Consider the following 22374-nt stretch of genomic DNA (forward strand, 5'->3'; position numbering starts at 1 on the left):
CTCCTAGCAAAACAAACTCCACCACTTCATATATGCCGATGACGTACAGATTCTTATCCCTATTAATGATTCCCTCTCTAATGCCCTGAAAACCTGGGAATCAGCACTAACTGAAATAAAAAAGCTTCTCACTGAAAACTTCTTAGCTATAAACACTACCAAAACAGAACTCATCATCATCTCGCCACACAATAATATCCCCTCCAGCACTTCCCACCAACCTACTTCAATTCTTCCCCTACTACAGCAAGTCCGCAGTCTTGGCGTTATTATTGACAACCATTTCACTTTAAAGAAATTCATCTCAGCTACAATAAAAAATGGTTTTTTCAAACTTCACACACTAAAAAGAATTAAACCTCTTCTACATCCACAAGATTTCCGGACGGTATTGCAAGCTACCATACTACCAAAAATTGACTACTGTAACGCAATACTATTAGGTCTCCCTAAAAACTCAATTCAACCTTTACAGATGTTACAGAATGCAGCAGCTCGATTAATCACCAATACCCATCTCCATGATCACATAACACCTGCTCTCATGTTCTTGCATTGGCTCCCAGTAGCTTCTAGAATTACCTTTAAAGTCCTCTCCCTCATACATAAATCGATCTATAACCAAGAGATGCAATGGTTCTTAGAGCAGTTTGTGTTCCATTCTTCTAAGAGACCCATAAGACATATCCATCAAGCTAAATTAGCAGCCCCGCCAACAAAAAACATCAAACACGTGACCACAAGAGACCGTGCTATCTCCATAGCGGGAATCAACTTATGGAACAAGATGCCCACTGACCTACGCCTGGAGCCCTGCCATAAGAAATTCAAACAAGGACTCAAAACGTGGTTATTTGAACTAGCATTAACACAATGATATCCGTTTAACTGAAATGCCATTCAATTCTCCACCCTCTCCCCATGCCCCGTTTCCCACCCTAACCACATGCCCTCCTCAATCACCTTCTTCACCTTACATGCCCCCCCTTCCCTTATGATATTAATTAGCTTTAAATAACAGAAATATCCTCGGTACAATATAGTAGTTGTATCCATTCTCAGAACCTGTTTTGTATTAGATACTATTTAGTTTTGGTTTTTTTTAAGGTTTAATAATTACATCAATATTTTAATTGCATGTTATACATTATTGGATGGTCCACAGTCTGTCCAGCCTGTTTTCTGTCAAAACTGTTATATCGATTTTAGTATATGTAATACCTATTAATAATGTCAATGTAAAGCCTGTTGCTAAGTTATTGTTAAATGTAAACCGCGGTGATGTATCTCTTTACGTACTGCGGTATATAAAAACCCTTAAATAAATAAATAAATAAATAAATTACGATGCTTTGTTGTCTCATATCCAACAAGACCTAGATAGGTCAGACCTATCCCACCTATCTTGGTTTAGCAGAGTGGCAGCCGTCAAAATGAACATCTTACCCAGATTTTGCTATTTGTTCCAAACCCTGCCCGTGGCGGTCCCGGAAGGGGCCATGAGAACCTGGCAAAGGAAGCTCTTTCATTTTATATGGAAGCGGAAGCCTCCTAGGGTATCTCGCAATATTTTATATAAGGACAAGTCACGAGGGGGCCTTAATATTCCTAATCTAAGCTGGTACTACACAGCCATTATGCTTGGCGTGGTTATCAGCTGGCAGTCTAAAGGAGGGTTTAAACCCTGGGGTGCTATAGAGCAGGCGGTTTCCGGGTCCTTCCCATTAGCATCCAGGGTATGGAGTAAAGACGTGCATAAGGTCATTCCCCAATCACTTACAACGTTTACCCAATCTGTCCTACGGTTATGGGCAAAATGGAGGGGGTCGCTTGGTAGGGGATAAGAGTATTTATCACCTAACCTCCTTTCTAATGCACCCTAGGTTTCCCCCAGGGCAGGATATAGCCTTTGTTCATCGGTGGCAGCAACTGCGGATCACTACTGCTGGACAATTTTGCAGGGGTTCCCAGTTGATTCCATTCATGGAATTGCAAGATGAATATGTTATGTCATCAGGTGATAAGTATTCCTATTTGCAAATTACACACTTCCTACGTTCTGAAGGGGCACCCGGAGAACTCCTTAAAGGCAAGTCTCTATTTGAATCGTTTTGTGAACAGACTAGGCCTATATCAAAACCTATATCTCGGTTATATATGCTCATTAATAGTGGCCCTAAAGTCAAGATGCCTTTTCAGAGCCTGTGGGAAACTGATATTGGGCAGGAACTTATGGACTCTGAATGGGACCATTGCCATATGATCCTGGGATGGAGTTCTATCTCTGCCAATATTAAAGAGAATGGGTACAAATTATTATATAGATCAGGGGTCAGGAACCTTTTTGGCTGAGAGAGCCATAAACACCACATATTTTAAAATGTAATTCCATGAGAGCCATACAATATGTTTAAAACTAAATATAAGTAAATGTGTGCATTTTATGTAAGATCACACTTTTAAAGTACAATAAGTCTCTGAAAATATTACACCAGGCTTTAAGACACCAATACATCTATTAGGAAAATGGACCAAGTCAGGCTGCTATAGAGTCCTACACAAACTACACGCCAGCAGAAAACCTCACCTGAATCATGTGCTGACCCTCACCTAACATAGAATAAAGAGACCAAAACGCATAACTAGAAGCATGCAGAAAAAACTGAATTGGAAACTGCAACAAGCCAGAGTCTCTGTATGCAGTGTAACAAAGGAAAAAAGAAACATCACCCATCCTTATAAAACAAATCAAGAAATATAAAATCATCAGCAGTAAAACTGTACTAACAAAAAGAACATTTCGAAACAGCTGATGAGTGGAATATCCAATAATTAAAAACTCAAAAAATTTCCAGATACCAACAAAATATTTCAAAATAGCAGACACAAAGACCCAATAATGATAAGGATACAAAAAATTTTTTGCTCTGCATACCTGGGAACGTTTGATATCTAGGTGTCCTGAGATTGTTCTGAATTAGCAGGAGGAGGGGTGGTTTGCTTGGAACTTTCTCCTTTCTAAGTCACATACCAGCGCTCTCTCACACTGGCTCTCAATTACACACATGCTCTCAGTCACTATACACATGCTTTTTCTCTTTCACTTATATAGGCTCTTACACATTTACACACAAGCTGTCTATCTTTTCACGCTTACACACACACACACAGGCTTTCAATCACATAAATACATGCTGTCTTTTTCTCACACAGACTCATTCACATGCTTATAAACATGTCCTCTTTCTCTCATTTATTCACAGGCTCTCAATCACATACTCACATGCTCCCTCACCTAAACCAGCTTTCAATCACAAAGACACACATGATCTCTCACTTATTCACACAGGCTCTTAATCATACATACACATGATTTCTCTCACACAAAGGATCTCAATCATACACACATACTCTTTCACACAAACAGGTTTTCAATCACAAACCTACACATACAGGTTCCCAATCGTAAACTTACATTCATGCTCTCTCTCTCACAGGCAGGCTCTCAATCACAGACATACTCTTTCACAAATACAGGCTCTCAATCATTCACATACATGCAATCTCTCACTCACACACACAAGATCTCAAACACACATGCTTGCTCGCTCATTCACTCTCTCTCCCCCACCCCAGGAACTCACGGCAGCAGCAGCCTCCTCCCAACGCTAACCTCCTTCATTTTCAGCCCTCGCGGAGGAGGAGTCGCATCGGCCGCGGTTGAATCTCTTCTTTATTTTACTCCGAGCCGCGCTGCACAGTCTTCTTTTCGTCGGACCGACGCTGACCACACTAGCATGGTCTCTTCTTCCCGCGCACGCACCCGATGCTCACCACTTCCTCTTCCGGGCCGCGGGGGGGGGGGGGGGGCGGGAAGAAGAGAGCATGCAGGTGCCACCGACTCCAGCTATTCTGCCGCTTCCTCTTCCGGGCCGACGAGGACCGGGGAGCAGCTGGGTCAGCGGGGGACTGGAAAGTGTGGCGAGACACTGATTTAGATTTGTCTGCGAGCCAGATGCAGCCATCAAAAGAGCCATATCTGGCTCGCGAGCCATGGGTTCCTGACCCCCCGATATAGATGGTAAATGGCACCTGAAAGATTACACTGTATAAATTCCCAGTTCAGCGAACTTTCCTGGCACAAGTGTGGAGAGAAAGGAACATTTTTACCATATGTGGTGGACTTGTACCCAGGTGCAAGGCCTGTGGGACAGAGTGACACGGTTTGCCTCTGAGGTTTTGGGAGCCATTATACCATTAGACCCTAAGGGTTGTCTATTGGGCTTGATTGGAGGGTTATGCAGTGACAAACAACGGTGGCTGTCAGTGCAAATCTTTATAGCCACTCTGAGTGAAATAGCGTACCAATGGAAGGCTGATATAGCTCTCACTTTCTTAAATGTTCTCTCTAGATTAGACAAAGTTTACCAGATGGGATACCTTACCGCGGTCCAGCATGATAGAGTCTGTAAATTTTTGGACATATGGGAACCTTATCGTAAGTGGAAAAATAAGCAGTGTTGAGACTGACCCAGTACTAGAGTGTGATGTATATTAGGCTGAAATGGGGGGGGGGGGGGGGAATTCTCACACTAAATAGTAAGAATTGTTCAAAGGAAGACAGAACCCATGATATTGTATGTATCGTTTATTTTTCATACTGTGAGATTGTATGCACACCAAAGAGATTGTTCTGTGGAAGTGTTTTATCATTGCTGTTTAAAGGGTTACTTGTGCTATGTATACGATACTGGTTGTACTTAGCTTGTCTGTTTACTCCGTATTCTGTTCTTGTATATGAGTAAATAAAAATTTACAAAAAAAAAAAAAGCATGAAGTCTGTTGTAAACCCAGTAGGGCCCCTAGAACCCCTGAAGACCATGAGGAAATCAGAAGGGCCCATAGAACCCCCCCGAGGGAATGTGGCTTCTCCTCCAAAAAAAATCAGGACTTAATCCAGCCAGAGAGATCTGATGGGAGATCCCCCTCGCCCGCTGCTGTGCCGTGCCAAACAATTCCAAAATAGCCACCATTCCTGCACTTAGCGGGAACGGCTCGGCCTCAAGCACTGAACTAGCAGGTCATTTGCCAACACTGTGGGTCTTGCCTGCTTTCGACCCCACCACTCCTGAGGAACCCTCCCATCCGGGGAGGCAACGCACAGAGCCCATCGCAGGAGAGCCGCAAACAGAGCTCCCCTCAGGATGAACATCAGGTGCCTCGCGGCATTGCGGCAGGAAAGAGTGGGGTGCTGAGGGAAAAGAAAATATGCTTGAGCTCCCAAAATGCGGATAATGGCCCGTTCAGACCCTGGCCAGTGAACCTCTTTTTTTCCTCCCAAACTTTACTGGCCCAGGAAGCTTCTCTGGATCCACAAGGGGGGGGGGGGGGGGGGGGAAGAGAACCAGACCACTGGTATCACCTCCGGTGCCATTTGAGAGGGGAGCAACTTTGGCCTACTGACCCTGCTCCTGAACACCTGCTACTTGGGGGATGGTCCCACCAACCCCCCTGGGAGGAATGACAGTTCTTTCTGGTCCTACTCGAGCTGCTTTTTTTTTTTTTTTTTTTTTTTTTTGCAAAAACCTAACATCTGTCAGAGCCACAGATTGTTCATCACCTCCATCTGCTGGAGACAGAAATATTGAGACGACGCAGGTGCTACACCCAGTTAAGAGGGGTGCTCTTCAAGTTTCTGTCTCCATCTGCTGGAAGGGAGGCAAAACCCAGCTATCTGGACTGATCCGGGTACATACAGGGAACAGGAATTTTGGAGCCTCAAAACTGCTGCAGTTTGTGATTTCTCCCATCCAGTCTAAACAGAACAGTGCATGCAGCAATAGTGCGGACCCCAGAGTGTTTTCCACTCTCCTGACATGAACACCACTCACTCCCCACAGAAACCTCACTGTGGCCATGGAGGGTATATATGGCAATCTTATGCCCAAATCAAGCCTGAGATGTGCACTGTGCAGCTGCTCAATATCTCAGCTGTCCAACAAGTTTTCTCACCAAGAGGAGAGCTGAAGGGAGAACCTTCTAAGGACAGTCCTTGGTCCAAACACGCAACTGAGGGAGAATCAGGCTAGTAAATCTGTCAGCCCAGGAGTCTACCACAATCTCCACAAGAATCTTCACCACCAGCCCAGAACCTGGACCTCAGAGCAGCACAGGTATGCTACCCTACCATCTATTGGAAGCAGATAAAACTGGCAGGGTGTCACCCTATATGGGGGTCCTGTAGAGACATCAAACCTGTTCTGTCTCCATCTGCTGGTAATGGACTAACTTATTTGGACTGCTCTGGAGATGAAAAGAAAAATCTAAGTTCACAGAAATGTGAACATTAAGATTAAGAGAGTGAATAGGGAGGGGGATCAGTACTGGGGATGGATTTTAAAACAATTTATACTGTAAATTGCTTTGAGTCATTTTTGGGAAAAAGGAAATATGGACATACAAAATGTAATGTTAATGGCTCTATAAATAGGTCCATGTGTTCAATACATCAGATATTTTGACAAATGTGTTCTATTACTGCTAACTTCTCAGCTATAGTTCAGAACAAAAAAAAAAAAAAACCCAAAACTTGGTAAGTCATGCAAAACCAGCACTTTCAGTGCCATCTTGAGTGCAGCACCCACCTTGCAGAAGCCGAGTGAGCTTGGAATCCCGGTATGGAACAAAACCCCCCTTCCTGTCCTCTCCCAGGGCACTGATCACATTCCCCAGGCACAGCAACCCTCTGTTAATGTTGATACCTGTGTACAGAATCACACGAGCAAGACAAAGCAATGCAACATCCATACTGACACCATTTGATAGACTAGTAATTCAACATTGGGAAGATGGTACATTATCTAAATTAGACAGTTTACTAAGGGGTGGATACCAGGACAGGAAAAAAAAAAAGTTGAATTTCCTCCCTGTCCTAAAGAGAAAGGATTGTCTCATTCTGCTTACACACCTAATCAAAGGTGGTAAAGCACCTGCAACCTGCAGTTTGGTTATTTGAAGTGCAGCATCTTAGATGTGCAACTGCATCAGATTCACATCACTAATTTTGACAAGCTTTTGTTAAGACTGGCATGCAAAAGTGCCACAGGTCAGGCCTGATCTGCACTGACAAGGTGTTGAAGTACTGGATGAAAAGCACCAGCATTTACAGAGAGCCATGTTTACCTTCTCTTAACCGGTCTCCCTCAGCTTTTGTCTTCTTTTGTCTTTCAGATCCTGCCAGATCCACCAAGTGAAGCTTGCAACGAAAACTGCAGTTCCTATTGCAAAGGTAGAATGGGGTTGCACATCAGTCACCATGTTTCCAAAATCAAACTACCAGTGTGAAGTGTCGAGTTAGTAAGAAGATGAGCATCCTAACAAGCACCTGCTGAACAAATTGAAAATGGAAGCAGCTTCATACATACTTATCAGTTTTCTTGCTCTGTTCAATGGCAATGGTGAAGATGGCATGCGATCGAGAGGACTGAGAGTTCATAGCAGTGGAGGCCACAGTACGTGAGTTGTTCCCTTGTTCCAGGCAGAGTACAGTGTCTACTGCAGAGGTCACATCTCGCTCCGTCAATCCAACAATCTGATTACAGGGAAAAGATATTTGCCCATTTTACTAGCTTCAGATCTCTATTCTGACATGCACCATCTTAATACCAAGTACAGACGTTCATTCCTACTTGCCTTGAGATGTGACTGTATAAAGACATACCTTTATAACTTCCTTATCTTCACGAATGCTGATATGGGAGGATTTTTCATGAGAGCAGCATAGTAAATCCAAGATCTCCTCATTATAAATCTGAAAATTTGAAGGAAAGCATTTTAAAGAATAAAGGCATCAAAATATAGAGCAACTTACTCCAATATAGCATAGAGGACAGTTTACTCTCCTTTAATACAATCAGACTAGTCCAGTGAGTTATGCAATCGAACCAGATCAGACTTGCTAATCCTGTTCATACCCAGATCAGTCCAGACAAGTGGGTTTATGCAGCCCTACCAGCAGATGGAGGCAGAGAACAAAACACTGAGGCACTGCTACCACCTAAAGTCCCTCAGTAAATTTCTCTGTCTCCAGCAGATGGTAATGGGGCATACCTGCAATCTGTTAAGTGTAAAAAAAAAAAAAAAAGAAGTTAATTTAGAATAGGGAAAAGATCCGGAGTTCCCAGAGGTGTTAGGTACCTTCGTGGGCCATCCCTCTGGTTGAGTAAGGGGTTGGATATCCCCACCTAGGCTTGACCCTTGATTCCAAGGGGGGGGGGGGAGAAGAGCCAGGGGTCCTGGTTCCCTTGCTCCTGAGGGCCTCCCTCCAAAGCCAGATGTGGAAGTGCCCTGGAGCCCCAGAAACAGGAGAGAACTTTTCGGAGGCTGGGATAGCTGAGGTCTTTCAGAGATGCCGGTGCTATTACATTTTTTCTCCTTCCTGCGGTTGGTCAGCTCAGCAATTGGGGGGGGAGGGGAGGACAGGCTCGCATGACTTGTGCTGTTCATTCAGCACCCGTGGCCCGGACATGGCGAGGCTGCAGCAGCTTTATTTTTTTCTCCTGCTCTATTTTTAGCCGCAAGCAGCACTATGTACACCATGCTGACTCCCGTCGAGAGTGGGAAATTCTGACGGGCCTGTGGGGGGAGGCATTCGCCTCAACGCGACCCTTCTCTACCCCATCTGTGTCTCTGGAGGTGAGGGAGCCTCGACAGATTCCCAGGGGCAGACCCTGCACTCAGGATGCAGGCCCTGTGCAGGAGGCCCCAAGAGGGGGCTCAGACGGCAGTCATTTTACCTCCACTTGGCAGGAGCCCTGCCTTGAATGTGGAGAGCAGGGATTCCCATTCCCTGCTTTCTCAGATGGGGTGGAGAAGTGCCAGCAAACACAGGAAAGGACAGACTGCGGAGCAGGTGATCCATGGTAGCTTTTCCACTGATTTCGTTTTTCCGATGCATGAAGCCTCTCTCACCAGTCAGGAGCTGGCAAATAAGCAACCAGCCTTTCAGCCAGGCCGGATAGTCCATAAGAGACTGAGGCGCCTCCATGGAAGGGGGGCATTTTGCGCCTGTTGGGTCTCAAGCATTCGCTTGCTGATGAGACTTCCTCTGAGGATTCTGAGGGCACTGATCCAATGGGTGATGATCACAAGAGCCGCAGGAGGACCAGGGCACAGATCCTGGGGCTAGGTCACTGGGGGTCCTGGATACAGACAAAGTCCCTTTGACAGAAAGGGATGACCCCAAGGTTGTTAGTTTATTTCGCAAGGATGAATTGCAACCGCTTATCCCTCAGATTCTGGAGGAACTGGAGAATAAGTGACTCAGGAGGATTCAGACAGGGAGGGAGGTCAACCCGGTGTTGGAGAGGTTACATGGAGCACAGAGGACATTTCCCTTGCCGAAGCAGGTCAAGAAGTTGATTGACTGGGAGTGGGAATTCCCAGAAGCCGAACTGAAGGGGGCCAGGGCTATGGCCAGGTTGTACCCCCTGCCTGAGACTCTTAGAGATGTGGAAGCTTACAAAGGTGGATGCAGTGGTATTGGCAGTAATGAAGGCAATCATTCCAGTGGCAGGGTCAGCTTTCAAGGATGTCCAGGATAAAAAGCTGGAGATCCTGTTGAAGAGGCTGTTTGAAGTCTCGACTCTGAGCCTTAGAGCTACAGTCTGCGCCAGCCTTATGCAGTGGGCTTGTTTGTGCTGGGTGCAGGAGTCAGCCTAAGTACCTCGTGGGCTGCTGGCGAAGATGCTTGCCTGGTAGTGGATGTGGTTTATGTGGCAGATGCCCTCTAAGATTGGCTTCGCACTTCAGCTAGGAATGGTGTCCACAGTGGCCACGGGAAAGCTTCTGGGGCTATGAAACTGGCCAGCAGATGTTTGGTCGAAGGCACAACCTGCTAATCTCCCTTTTAAGGGGCAGTTCGGTGAGGACCTGGAGAAGCTGATGAAGCATCTGGCAGACTCTAAGGGGGGGGGGGGGGGGGGGGGGGGGGGAACAGATTGCCTGAGGATAAGGGCACAAAAGTCCTTTCCATCTTGTTCTAGTTTCCATGAGATGAGATTTCATGGCAGCAGAGGTTAGTCCAGTTCTTCACAAAAGCAAGGTTCAGGAAGACAGTCCTTTCAGGGGAATTGTAGACCGGCCAGAGGGTTCTGGACAAGGGTCTGGAGGTGCCATGTCTGCCCAATGAAGGCAGGCTGGTCCGCTCCTCCCTTGTGACTGTGAGGCAGGTTGTCCCATTTTTACAAGGAATAGACCAGAATCACCTTCGACCAATGGGAGCTGGAAGTAATAAAAGACCGCTGTGTGTTAATTTTCTTGACCCCTCAAGGCGGCCTTCACCGTGCCCTGTTGCACTTCGTCCACCTCCCGGTGCCGCTTGGGGAGCACGGTCAGAGAAGGTATTCAGTGTACTTTGTGGTTCCCAAGAAGGGATCTCTAAAAGGGTCAACGCAACATTCCATGTTCCCAAATGGAAACATTGCGCACAGTGATTGCAGCAGTGTGCAAAGAGGAGCTCCGGGCCTCTCTCGAACTGACGAGGCATATTTCCATATTCCCCATTAGGGCGGATCTGAGATTTCTGCAATTCATGGCACTGGGAGAACATTTTCAGTTTCGAGCCCTGCCCTTTGGCTTGGCTCCGGCAAAGAGAACGTTCACAAAAGGTGATGGTAGTAGTGGCGGTGAACCTCAGAAGAGAAGGGATACTGGTTCATCCTTCTTGGCGAATGGCTCATTCGATTGAAGTGTTTCACCTTCATTCAGCAAGCGAAGGAGCGCCTGGAGTCCCTAGGCTGGGTGATAAACCTAGAAAGAGTCAGCTGGTCCCTTTTCAATGCTTGAACTATCTGGGTGCAAGTTTCAACACCCTGGTGGGCAAGGTGCTCCTCACCCCAGAAAGGATTCTCAAGTTGCAGACACATGGCTTGTCTGAGGGATCTGCCGGTTCCCAAGGTCTGGGATTATTTACAGGTACTTGGCTCCATGATGTCTATGCTAGATCTGGTGCCATGGGCCTTTGTGCACATACACAAAGCCCTCCTATACTGTTGGAACCTGATGTCTGAGGAGTTTCAAGTGCTGTTGCCACTCCAGGAAGAGGCCAGATCCAGTCTCTTGTGGTGGTTACTGCAGTCCATTTTGGAGAAGGGAGTGGATCTGGAGGTTCCAGACTAGGTGGTGGTGGTGACCAAGGATGCCAGTCTCAGCAGTTGGGGAGCAGTGTGTCAAGGATTAGCTGCCCAAGGGCAGTGGTCCCTGGTAGAAGTGTCCTGGTCCAACAACAGTTGGTAGACAAGGGCAATTCAGAGGGCACACAGAATGTTGGGAATTATTAGAAAGGGAATGGTGAATAAAACGGAAAGTGTCATAATGCCTCTGTATCGCTCCATGGTGAGACCGCACGTTGAATACTGTGTACAATTCTGGTTGCCGTATCTCAAAAAAGATAATTGCGATGGAGAAGGTACAGAGAAGGGCTACCAAAATGATAATTTGTTTTATTTATGAGCTTTTATATACCGGCATTCGTAGGACACATGTTGGTTTACAAGTAACTTAGAAGGAAATTACAATGAACAAGGATAGGGGGCTGGCTATAAAGGGTGACGGGGGCAGGGGGGAGTAACCTAGCTGGGAGAAGGAGGTGGGAACGAGAATAAGAAGAGAGGATAAAGGGTAATCAAGTTAAATACAAAAAAATCAAACACATGCAAAGTGCAAGTCATAACTGGGTTAACAGTATACACATGTACAAAAACAAAAGGTGAGTTCTATGGGGCTAGGGTGGGAGGCGAGGGAGCCAGGGCAGTTCAAGGAGGAGCACTATCTAGGTTTGATTAGTGTCCGGAATAGGCCAGCTTGAGGAGCCATGTCTTGATTCCTTTTTTGAATTGGTGTAGGGATGGTTCCAAGTGGAGATCAGCAGGAAGGGAGTTCCAAAGAGTGGGGCCAGCAATGGAGAAAGCCCTTTCTCTAGTGATGGTGAGGTGTGCAGTTTTGAGGGATGGGGTATGAAGGGCACCTACAAGGGAGGTTCTAGTAGGGCGGTTAAAGGAACGGAAGCGTGGCATTTCTTCGAGCCAGGGGAGATGGTTTTTGTAGAGTGTGTTGTGTAGAACAGTAAGTGTTTTGTATTGTGTACGGAAAGACATGGGGAGCCAGTGCAGATCTTTTAATATGGGAGTGATGTGGTCCTTTCGGGTATTGGTTATTTAGTGTTTTTCTATACCAGCATTCGCGATACGTATCACATCATGCTGGTTTACATTTAACAAGGGGAGTGTAAAATGAAGATACAATAAAACTTTAACAGGTGCGAAGAGAAACGTTGCAGTTACAATAAAACAGGGATGTACACAACTGGGAGCAGAAAAAAAGGTGATTGTAAATAATTGCTCTTTCTGCTAAATTCCTTTGTTATTGTTTACACTGTTATGGTAATGTCTGAGAGTAAATTGAGGGTGCGTTGAGGTTCAGTTGGGGTCCAGAAAGGCTTTTTTAAATAACCACGTTTTGAGCCTTTTCCTGAATGTTAGAAGGCAGGGTTCCTGTCGCAGATCCGGAGGGATGGAGTTCCATAGAGGTGGTCCTGCTGTGGAGAAGGCCCGGTCTCTAAAGGTTTTATGTTGAGAGGTTTTGGAGTGTGGTACATATAATGATTCTCTATAAGTCTTTCTGATGGGTCTGGCGGAGGTATGTTTTTTGAATGGGATTTGTAGGTTAAGCGGAGCATGGTGATGAATAGCTTTGTAGATGGTAGTAATGGACATATGATTCTGTAGTGAATTGGCAACCAATGTAGGTCTTTGAGGATTGGAGATATGTGGTCTCTTCTCCTTGTGTTTGTCAATATTCTGGCTGCCGTGTTTTGAACCATCTGAAGAGGTTTGGTGTGAGATGAGGGGAGACCTAAGAGAGTTTCAGTAATCTATCTTAGAGAAGATTATTGCTTGCAGAAGTGTTCTGTAGTCATGAAAGTGGAAGAGTGGCTTTATTCTTTTTAGGACATGTAGTTTATGAAAGCAGTCCTTAGTTTGGTTAATAAATGATTTTAGGTTTAGCCGATTATCAATAGCAGCTCCTAAGTCTCTTACTTGTGAAATTTGCAGGTTGGCTGGTGGATTCGTAGTGATGTTACTGTTATCCGGGGATATGAGAAGGAGTTTGCTTTTTGAAGAATTTAGTATTAAGTTTAGACTGGTGAGGAGGCAGTTGATTTCTAGAAGGCAATTTTCCCAAAATTCTAGAGTTTTTGTGATGGATTCTTTAAGGGGGATCACGATCTGGACATAGAAACATAGAAATGACGGCAGAAGACCAAACAGCCCATCCAGTCTGCCCAGCAAGCTTCACACATTTCTCATACTTATCTGTTTCTCTTAGTTCTTTGGTTCTATTTCCCTTCCACCCCCATCATTAATGTAGAGAGCAGTGATGGAGCTGCATCCAAGTGAAATATCTAGCTTGATTAGTTAGGGGTAGTAGGGGTAGTAACCGCCGCAATAAGCAAGCTACACCCATGCTTATTTGTTTTACCCAGAATGTGTTATTCAGCCCTTATTGGTTGTTTTTCTTCTCCCCTGCCGTTGAAGCAGGGAGCTATGCTGGATATGCGTGTAGTATCAGTTTTTCTTCTCCCCTGCCGTTGAACCAGGGAGCTATGCTGGATATGCGTGTAGTATCAGTTTTTCTTCTCCCCTGCCGTCGAAGCAGGGAGCTATGCTGGATATGCGTGTAGTATCAGTTTTTCTTCTCCCCTGCCGTCGAAGCAGGGAGCTATGCTGGATATGCATTGAAAGTGAAGTATCAGGCTTATTTGGTTTGGGGTAGTAACCGCCGTAACAAGCCAGCTACTCCCCGCTTTGTGAGTGCGAATCCTTTTATCCACATTTCCTCTTGCTGTTGTAGCTTAGAGCGATGTTGGAGTCACAGTAACCATGTGTATGTTTATTGAATAAGGGTATTATCTCCAGGCAGTAGCCATCATTCTGGCGAGCCACCCACTCTTTATTGACGGCCTCTTGATTTTATGGATCCACAGTGTTTATCCCACGCCCCTTTGAAGTCCTTCACAGTTCTGGTCTTCACCACTTCCTCCGGAAGGGCATTCCAGGCATCCACCACCCTCTCCGTGAAGAAATACTTCCTGACATTGTCGGCATATAAGAAGTGTTTTAGGTTCAGTTTGGTTAACAATTGGCAAAGTGGGAGAAGGTAAATGTTGAAGAGCATGGGAGAGAGGGAGGAGCCTTGAGGAACTCTTAGTGAGGAAGGATAACAGTGAGATTCTTTATTGGGTATTTTGACCTTGTAGCCTCTGTTCCCAAGGAATGTTTTGAACCAGGCCAGTGCAGTACCTGCAATGCCGATGTTTGCCAGCTGATTTAGGAGGATGGAGTGGTTAACAGTATCAAATGCTGGTGAGAGGTCCAGGAGGATCAATAAGTAGGCATGACCTTTATTGAGGCCCATGATGAGGAAGTCTGTCAGGGAAATGAGTAGTGATTCGGTACTTAATGCTTTTCGGAAGCCATATTGAGTAGGGAACAGGATATTGTGATCTTCGATGTAGGCCGATAATTGTGTGTTAACTAATTTTTCCATGACCTTGGCTATGAATGGGAGGTTGGAGATCGGACGGAAGCTGTTGGGATCTTTAGGGTCCAAGTTTGGTTTCTTTAGGAGAGGTTTGATGGAGGCTATTTTAAGGTTGTCTGGATAGATTCCCTGGGATAAAGAACAATTGATAATGTCCGCCAGAGCTTTAGAGATGGTATCAGGGATTAGCAGAAGCAGTTTGGTTGGGATTTGGACAAAGGGATGTGAAGAAGGTTTCATTTTCTTCAAAACTGTTTGGATTTCTGAAGTTGTGATGGGTTCGAAGAATTGGAGAGATATGTCTGTTGGGGTGGAGATATGTACTGGAAAGTGAAAAGGTATTAGGCATCAGCTGTGTTAGGTTAGTGACTTTATTGCTGAAGAAGAGGGCCAACTCATCTGCTTTTGCTTGAGCTTGGTTAATGGAATGTCGGGAGCATTGATTTGTGTTAAACTGGATACGTAAGCAAAAAGGGCTTTAGAGTCGAAGGTGAGGTCATGGATCTTATGAGCGTAGAAGCCCCTTTTTGTTTTTAATGTAGAGCTCTTGTATACGTGGAGGGCGAGTTTGTAAGCAGAGAGGGTGGTTGAAGATGGTGCTTTATGCCATTTACTTTCTTTCTGTCGTAGATAATGTTTGAGTTTTCGAAGTTCATTATTGAACCATGGTTGTCTTTTAGCCACGTTGTGTTTGAGTTTTTTTGTTGCCAGTGGACAAAGTTTGTTTGCTACCGTTTCTGTTATGATGGACCAGGAGTGGAGGACTGAGTTAGGAGTGGTGACATCAATGAGTGGGAGTTCTAAGGTTAGGTGTTTGCTGAGGTCATCGGAGGAGCAAGATTTCCTGTAAAGAAATGATGGTTGAGGGAAGTGTTTGTTGCTCATTTGTGCCAGCGAGATGGTGATAGAGATTAATGCATGGTCTGACCAGGGGACTTGTTTGCATGCCGGGTGTGCTGAGTGTGATACCTGAGTTCACAAAGATAAGATCCAGGGTATGACCCGCTTTGTGGGTTGGTTTGTTGATTATCTGCTTGAATCCCATGGCTGTCATGGCAGTTAGGAATGCTTCGCAGTTGGTTGAGAGTATGGTGTTGTCGACATGTAGGTTAAAATCTCCTAGGATTATAGCTGGGGAGTCCAGATTTAGGTGTGACGCTGTTATTTCAAGAATGGATGAGATATCAGAATCTAGAAGGCCTGGGGGGCATAGACAAGAAGGATTTAAAGATGGTCTGATTTGAAAAGGCCTGTTTCTAGTTTAGCAGGTGAGTTAACTGGATATTGTGCGAATCTCAGATCTTTTTTGGCTGCTAGGAGAATACCCCCACCCCTTTTTTCCATCGGGGGATAGAGAAAAAATCGTAGGTCTGTGTTGGTAGTTTATTTATTAGTGCAGCGTCTGTAGGTTTAAGCCATGTTTCTGTTATGGTGCAGAAGTCCGGATTTGCGTCAAGAAGGTCATTGAGGATCAGCGTTTTCTTGGTGAGGGATTGGGTGTTAAATAGTATCAGGGAGAAAAGAGCGAGACCTAGAATTTGGGTAATAGGGGAAATCTTGATGGGGATGAGGGATTTGTAGGTGTGTGAACGGGAAAGCCTAGAAGATTTTCCTGTGAAGAGAGAGTACTGTGATGAAGAATCGTATTGGAAGACCAAAAGTCATTGTGGCCTGATTGTGTCCGGAATGTTGGTTGTTAGAATAAGAATGAATGCTGGAGGCTGGTTAAATGAATGCTGTGACTGGAAGGCTGGTTGTTAGAATGATAAGAATGAATGCTGGATGAAGGTTGGATGAATGCTGGAGGCTGGTTAAATGAATGCTGTGACTGGAACGCTGGTTGTTGGAATGATATGATATGGTTGATATATGATATGGTTATAACTCTCGCCATGGCGTTCTGCAGGATTTGTAGGGGTTTGATGGTGGAAGCAGGGAGGCCTAAGAGAAGGGAGTTGCAGTAGTCCAGTTTAGGGGTCTAGGTGTGATAAAAAGTTGGGTTCTACAAAGAAAACCATAGAAAGACCAAAAAAACCCCCACAAATGTGAAGCAGAAGGGCCTAACTAAACTAGGACAGGAGAGTGATGAAAATGCCAGCAAGTGAGCTTGGAAAACTACAAGCAGGGTTTCTGATCCGTTAACCCTGACAGTAGGTCTAGAACTTCCTGGATACAGGAAAATGTTTAGAAAAGCAAATAAGAGAAGAACGCTTGGACAAAGACCATATAGCTTCCTTCAGTGTCACAAGGCAACAAAAAAAAAAAAATAACTGGGGACTGAGACCCCTTCAGAAAGAAACTGTAGTCCATTGGCATCTGAAGGACAAAATGCATTTGCAGAGGTCTGCCCCATGTTTGGCTGATAGACACAAATGGGCAGAAAAACCCAAGCAACGCTTGGAAGAATAATCAGTCACCGCAGGGTCTGTGACGGAATCTACGTGCCAAAATACTGCACATAGTTGACCATGCAGGACAGTGTCAAGAGTTTTAGGGAAGGAAAGGCAATCCCTGAAATGGGATCGCTAGCCCAAACACCCGAGCAGGGAGTTAAGCAAGGCTAGAAGCTCACCCACACTGCATCCTGTCAAGGGCAGGCCTAGCCATCCCATCTACAGGATAGTTCAGGTGAACAGGAAGACACTTTAGGCACCCCAATGAAATGTAAAAAAGCTAGAGGCATTTACTGGCCAGAACTTGGCGAAAAAAAAATAAGGAAAGAGTGGTTAGTGTATACGAGTATACCATGAATGCCCTAGCTTTTCTACCCCTCCCCTCAACATTCCAACAGGAAGTTGGAAGGAGCAAAGAACACTAGGCAGACTGTTGGGCTGCAAGGGTGAGAACTGCTAGGCTGTATATCTCAACATCAACTGAGTAACTCGCTGCTGATTCCAGTAGACCAGTAAGTGGAACAGATACACAAACAAGGACAATCTTCTCCACAGACAGCGTTAACCCTAAAATGGGGAACTATAACTTGCAAGTCATCGCAACCAAGAGCAGCACTTCTGTTGCAGGATCCCTCGTCCTCAAACTCCCTCAGCCATGGATATGGTGAGAGGTTGAAAGGCCATATCCATGGATATGGATTAGATCCCTCCTCACTGAGGTAGAGACCTGCAGGTGAGAATGGCTGGCAATAGTAATCATCCATGAAACACACCCACTAAGCTCAGCAGGTATCAAAGGTCACTCCTGGACAGGAGAAACCCCTAATCTTCACCAAGGAGCAACCCTGAAGAGGAGACTCCAAATCAGACAGGAAGACCAATTTTGAAATAACTCCCTTGCAAAATAGACTTGCTGTGCCTTAGGAAGACCTATGAAGAGTGTTCTCTGTTGGATCTGATATCAGGTCAGTCGATATTTAATTTATTTAGTACTAGATAGATTAACTGCTGGTCAGAGCAGTGAAATCCCTTCTCTGGGAAATGAAGAATGAGGGTCAACCTCTGTGGGAGTGGACAACCAGGCCTCGGGGGGGGGGGGAGAACCCATAAGAGTCACATCTTACTTTCCTGAAGAGGCAGGAAAAACAACGGGAATCGGGGCTTCCCAATCCTGATAATCCAACTCTCCAGGTGTGAGTTGGGTTACCATCACTGACCGCTGAGGTTCATAATCAAATCTACCACTTGCAGCCTCCATTAGATGGGGTAGGCCAATACTGTGATCAATGAAGGGACCCCAGCAAAAAAAACAAACAGTCCAACCACCACTACTGCCTACCCCCAATGTGCACTGGTCCTGGCCTACAAGGAAATGCATCAATTCTTAAGAATCAAGGTTCCAGTTCAGTGATAGACCAGCAACGGACAGAGCCCCGGGGCTTACTCAAAGAAAATTAGGTTCTTACCTTTGATAATTTTTGTTCCTGTAGTACCACGGATCAGTCCAGACTCCTGGATTTGGCCCCCCCCTCTAGCAGATGGAGACAGAAGTTTACAAACAAATATCCGCCTATATCTAGGCTGGTGCCACCTACAGTCCCGGCAGTATTACTTAATGTCAGAGCAGGAAAATCACAAATCAAACTGGCTAACGAACCTTCTAACCAGGACCAAAACCACCAGTCCAACAGAATCCTCATTACCGGTTCTCAACGCCCAACTGGGAAAACGAACCAGAGATACCGATAACAGACAGAAAAGGAGCAAAATTTCGAACAGACAACAGCATGTACACTATGGCCTCGCCAGATAGTAGCACTTATCCGGGTGGGACTCTGGACTGATCCGTGGTACTACAGGAACGAAAATCAAAGATAAGAACCTAATTTTCTTTTCCCTGTACGTACCCGGATCAGTCCAGACTCCTGGGATGTACCCAAGCGCACTTCACCTGGGATGGGATCCGGAGAGGCCCGCTCTAAGCACACCTTCTCCAAACCCTCCCGCACCGGGAGCCTTGACATCCAAACAGTAGTGCCGGGAAAAAGTATGCAAAGATTTCCATGTGGCCGCCCTGCAAATCTCTTCCGCCAAGATATGTTGATATTCCACCCAAGAAGTGGCCTGAGAACGAGTAGAATGGGCACGCAGCCCCAAGGGCAGGGACCGACCCTGCAACATACGCCGAATTGATGGCCTCTTTCAACCATCACGCAATAGTAGTCTTGGACGCCGGATTGCCCCTTCGAGGACCACTCCAGAGCACGAACAGATGATCGGAAACCCGAAACGCATTAGTTACCTCCAGATAACGTAATAGGACGCGCCGCCCATCCAATTTACGGAGGTCCTTAGCCAAAGGATCCGAATCATCGAGTTTGCAAGAATGACAGTAACTCAACAGACTGGTTGACATGGAAAGAAGCCACCTTGGGTAAGAAGGATGGAACCGTATGCAAGGATACCCCTGACTCCGATATCCTCAAAAAGGGCTCCCTGCACGACAAAGCTTGAAGCTCGGAAATCCGACGCGCCGAAACATTGGCCACTAAGAACACTACCTTCAGAGTCAAATCCTTCAAGGTGGTTTTGCGAATAGGCTCGAACGGAGCGCCACACAAGGCCCGAACAACAAGATTCAAATTCCAGGATGGACAAGGCTGACGAATCGGAGGCCGCAGATGTTTCGCCCCTCGCAGGAAACTGCTACATCAGGATGAGCCTCCACTGGTTTCCCCTGAATCAAACCACGTAAGGAACCCAGCGCAGCTACCTGAACCCGCAAGGAACTACATGAAAGACCCTTAGACAAACCGTCCTGCAGGAACAGAAGGATATCCGGCACGGTCGCTCACGTAGAAACCACGTCCCGGTCCAGACACCACAATTCAAACAACTTCCAGACCCTAACATAAGACAAGGAAGTAGACTTCTTCCGGGAGCGTAAGAGTAGCGACCACCGGTTCCGTGTAGCCCTTAGATCTCAGCCTTTGCCTCTCAAAAGCCAGGCCGCTAGACAAAAGCGATCGACCTGGTCGAAACACACGGGTCCTTGGTGCAGAAGGTCCGGAACATACGGGAAAAGGAAAGGCTCCTCTACCGCCAGGTTCAGGAAGTCTGCGAACCACGGGCGCCGTGGCCACTCTGGAGCCACCAGAACATCCGCCGAGTGTGCCTCGATCCATCACAACACCTTTCCTATGAGTAGCCACGGAGGAAAAACAGAGTAGTACGTCCGGCCATGGAAGAGCCAGAGCATCTACTCCCTCTGCTGCAGTCTCCCGCCTTCGAGTAAAAAAACCGAGGCGCTTTCGCATTGCGGAAGGTTGCCATCAAATCAATCGCAGGTGTGCCCCAAAGAGCACAAATGAGCCGGAAGGCATCCTCCGCTAGCTCCCACTCTCCTGGATCCAGCCAATTTCGGCTCAAGAAATTGGCCTGAACATGGTCTACCCCGGCTATGTGGGAGGCTACGAGACAACTGAGATGACACTCCGCCCAGGCAAACATGAGACTAGCTTCGGACGCTACAGCCTGACTCTTGGTTCCCCCTTGTCGGTTGATGTACGCCACTGTGGTCGCGTTGTCTGACAACACTGACTGCCCTGCCGCGAATGAGTGGTAGGAACTCCAGAAGAGCCAGCCAAACCGCTCCGGTTTCCAGATGATTTATGGACCACGACGCTTCCTGAGGTGACCACTGCCCCTGTATTGAACGCCGTAAGCATACCGCTCCCCAGCAGAGCAGACTGGCATCCGTGGTAATGACCGTCCAAGACGGGATCTCTAAAGGAACCCTGCAACTCAAGTTGGCCGGACACAACCACCAATCCAAGCTGTCCTTGGCTGCCAGAGTCAGGGGCAGATGAAATTCTTCAGAGACCGGGTTCCATCGGGAGAGCAACGCTGACTGTAAGGGCCGCATATGAGCGAACGCCCAAGGTACCAATTCCAGTGTTGACGTCATGGACCCCAACACCTGCAAATAGTCCCAGACAATGGGCACCTGCTTGGATAACAATCTGCGAACGCGCGCTTGCAATGTGAACATTCGGTCTTGTGTAAGAGAATCAGTTCCCTGACGAGTGTCGAACAACGCTCCCAAAAACTCCAGGGACTGCGACGGCTTCAACTGACTCTTGGAGACATTGACTATCCAACCGAGCTTGTCCAACAATTGGAGAACCCGCTGGATCGCTGCTCGGCAGAGCGTCTCCAACTTGGCACGGATTAGCCAATCGTCCAAATACAGGTGCACCAACAGACCTTCCCTCCGGAGGTGTGCTGCCACTACCACCATAATCTTGGTGAACGTTTGAGGTGCTGTGGCCAGACCGAACGGGAGCACCTGGAATTGAAAATGCTGCCCCAGCACTGCAAACTGAAGGAACTGTTGATGCTCTGCCCAAATGCAGATGTGGAGATACGCCTCCGTGAGGTCCAGGGAGGCCAGAAACTCCCCGGATGCACGGACACGATCACAGACCGTAAAGTTTCCATTCAAAACCGAGGAACCCGCAGACATTTGTTGACCCCCTTCAGGTCCAGGATGGGCCGAAATGTTCCTTCCTTCTTTGGTACTACGAAGTAAATAGAATACCGGTCCCTGCGAAGTTCGTTGACCGGAACGGGAACAATCGCGCCGAGCTCCCTGAGACAATCTAGTGTGGCCCGTATCGCCCATCGCTTCGCTGAGAACCCGCAAGGGGATACCAGAAAAAACGGAAACGGCCGGTGTAAAAAATCTAACTCTTAATAGTGTCTTATCACATCTAGGACCCACTGGTCCGACGTGATCCTGGTCCATTCCTTGTAAAAACAGCAGAGACGCCCCCCCCTGCACAGGCTGACCGGCGCCCGAACGACCGAAACGGCACCAGCGAAAGGACTGCGAATAAGATTGTTGATGCTGTGCACTGTGATGAAAAGAAGAAACGGATTCCCGGGAGCCTCGAGGCCAGCGACTACCGCGAAAATGCGACCTGGAAGGGCCAGCCCCCCCGAGACCGCGGCTTGTCCTCCGGTAAATGATTAACCTTATTCTCCGCCAAGGATTCAATCAAATCTTCCAATTCTTTACCAAACAAACAGTCTCCCCTTGAAGGGCAAGGAACCTAGCCGTGCTTTAGAAGTCACGTCCGCCGACCAATGTCGTAACCACAACAGCCTCCGCGCGGCCACCGCCGAAACCATCATCCTGGCCGAAGTGCGAAGAAGATCATAGAAGGCATCCGCACTATAAGCGATCACCGCCTCCAAGGGACTCGTTTGGCGTGCTTCTTCCGGCGACAGACTCATTGGCCAAGGGCTGCTGTGCCCAGCGGAGACCTGCCCGAAGGGAAAAATTACTAAAAATAGCCGCACTAATTCCCAATGCGGA

General features: G+C 46.7%; 1 protein-coding gene across 3 annotated transcripts in view; it reads right to left on the bottom strand.

Annotated features, from left to right (window-relative positions):
- The window catches only part of KIF4A (kinesin family member 4A), a 265297-nt gene that overhangs the window by 170773 nt on the left and 72150 nt on the right, over positions 1 to 22374 (bottom strand). For all 3 annotated transcript variants that reach the window (XM_029607255.1, XM_029607254.1, XM_029607256.1), the window contains 4 exons: positions 7721 to 7810; positions 7425 to 7591; positions 7183 to 7277; positions 6645 to 6761 (listed from right to left, as the gene is read on the bottom strand). In XM_029607255.1, the coding sequence (XP_029463115.1) occupies positions 6645 to 6761; positions 7183 to 7277; positions 7425 to 7591; positions 7721 to 7810 (469 nt within the window). The remainder of the gene's footprint in view (positions 1 to 6644; positions 6762 to 7182; positions 7278 to 7424; positions 7592 to 7720; positions 7811 to 22374) is intronic.

Source organism: Rhinatrema bivittatum, chromosome 6, assembly GCF_901001135.1.
Source record: "Rhinatrema bivittatum chromosome 6, aRhiBiv1.1, whole genome shotgun sequence".
NCBI classification, from domain to species: domain Eukaryota; kingdom Metazoa; phylum Chordata; class Amphibia; order Gymnophiona; family Rhinatrematidae; genus Rhinatrema; species Rhinatrema bivittatum.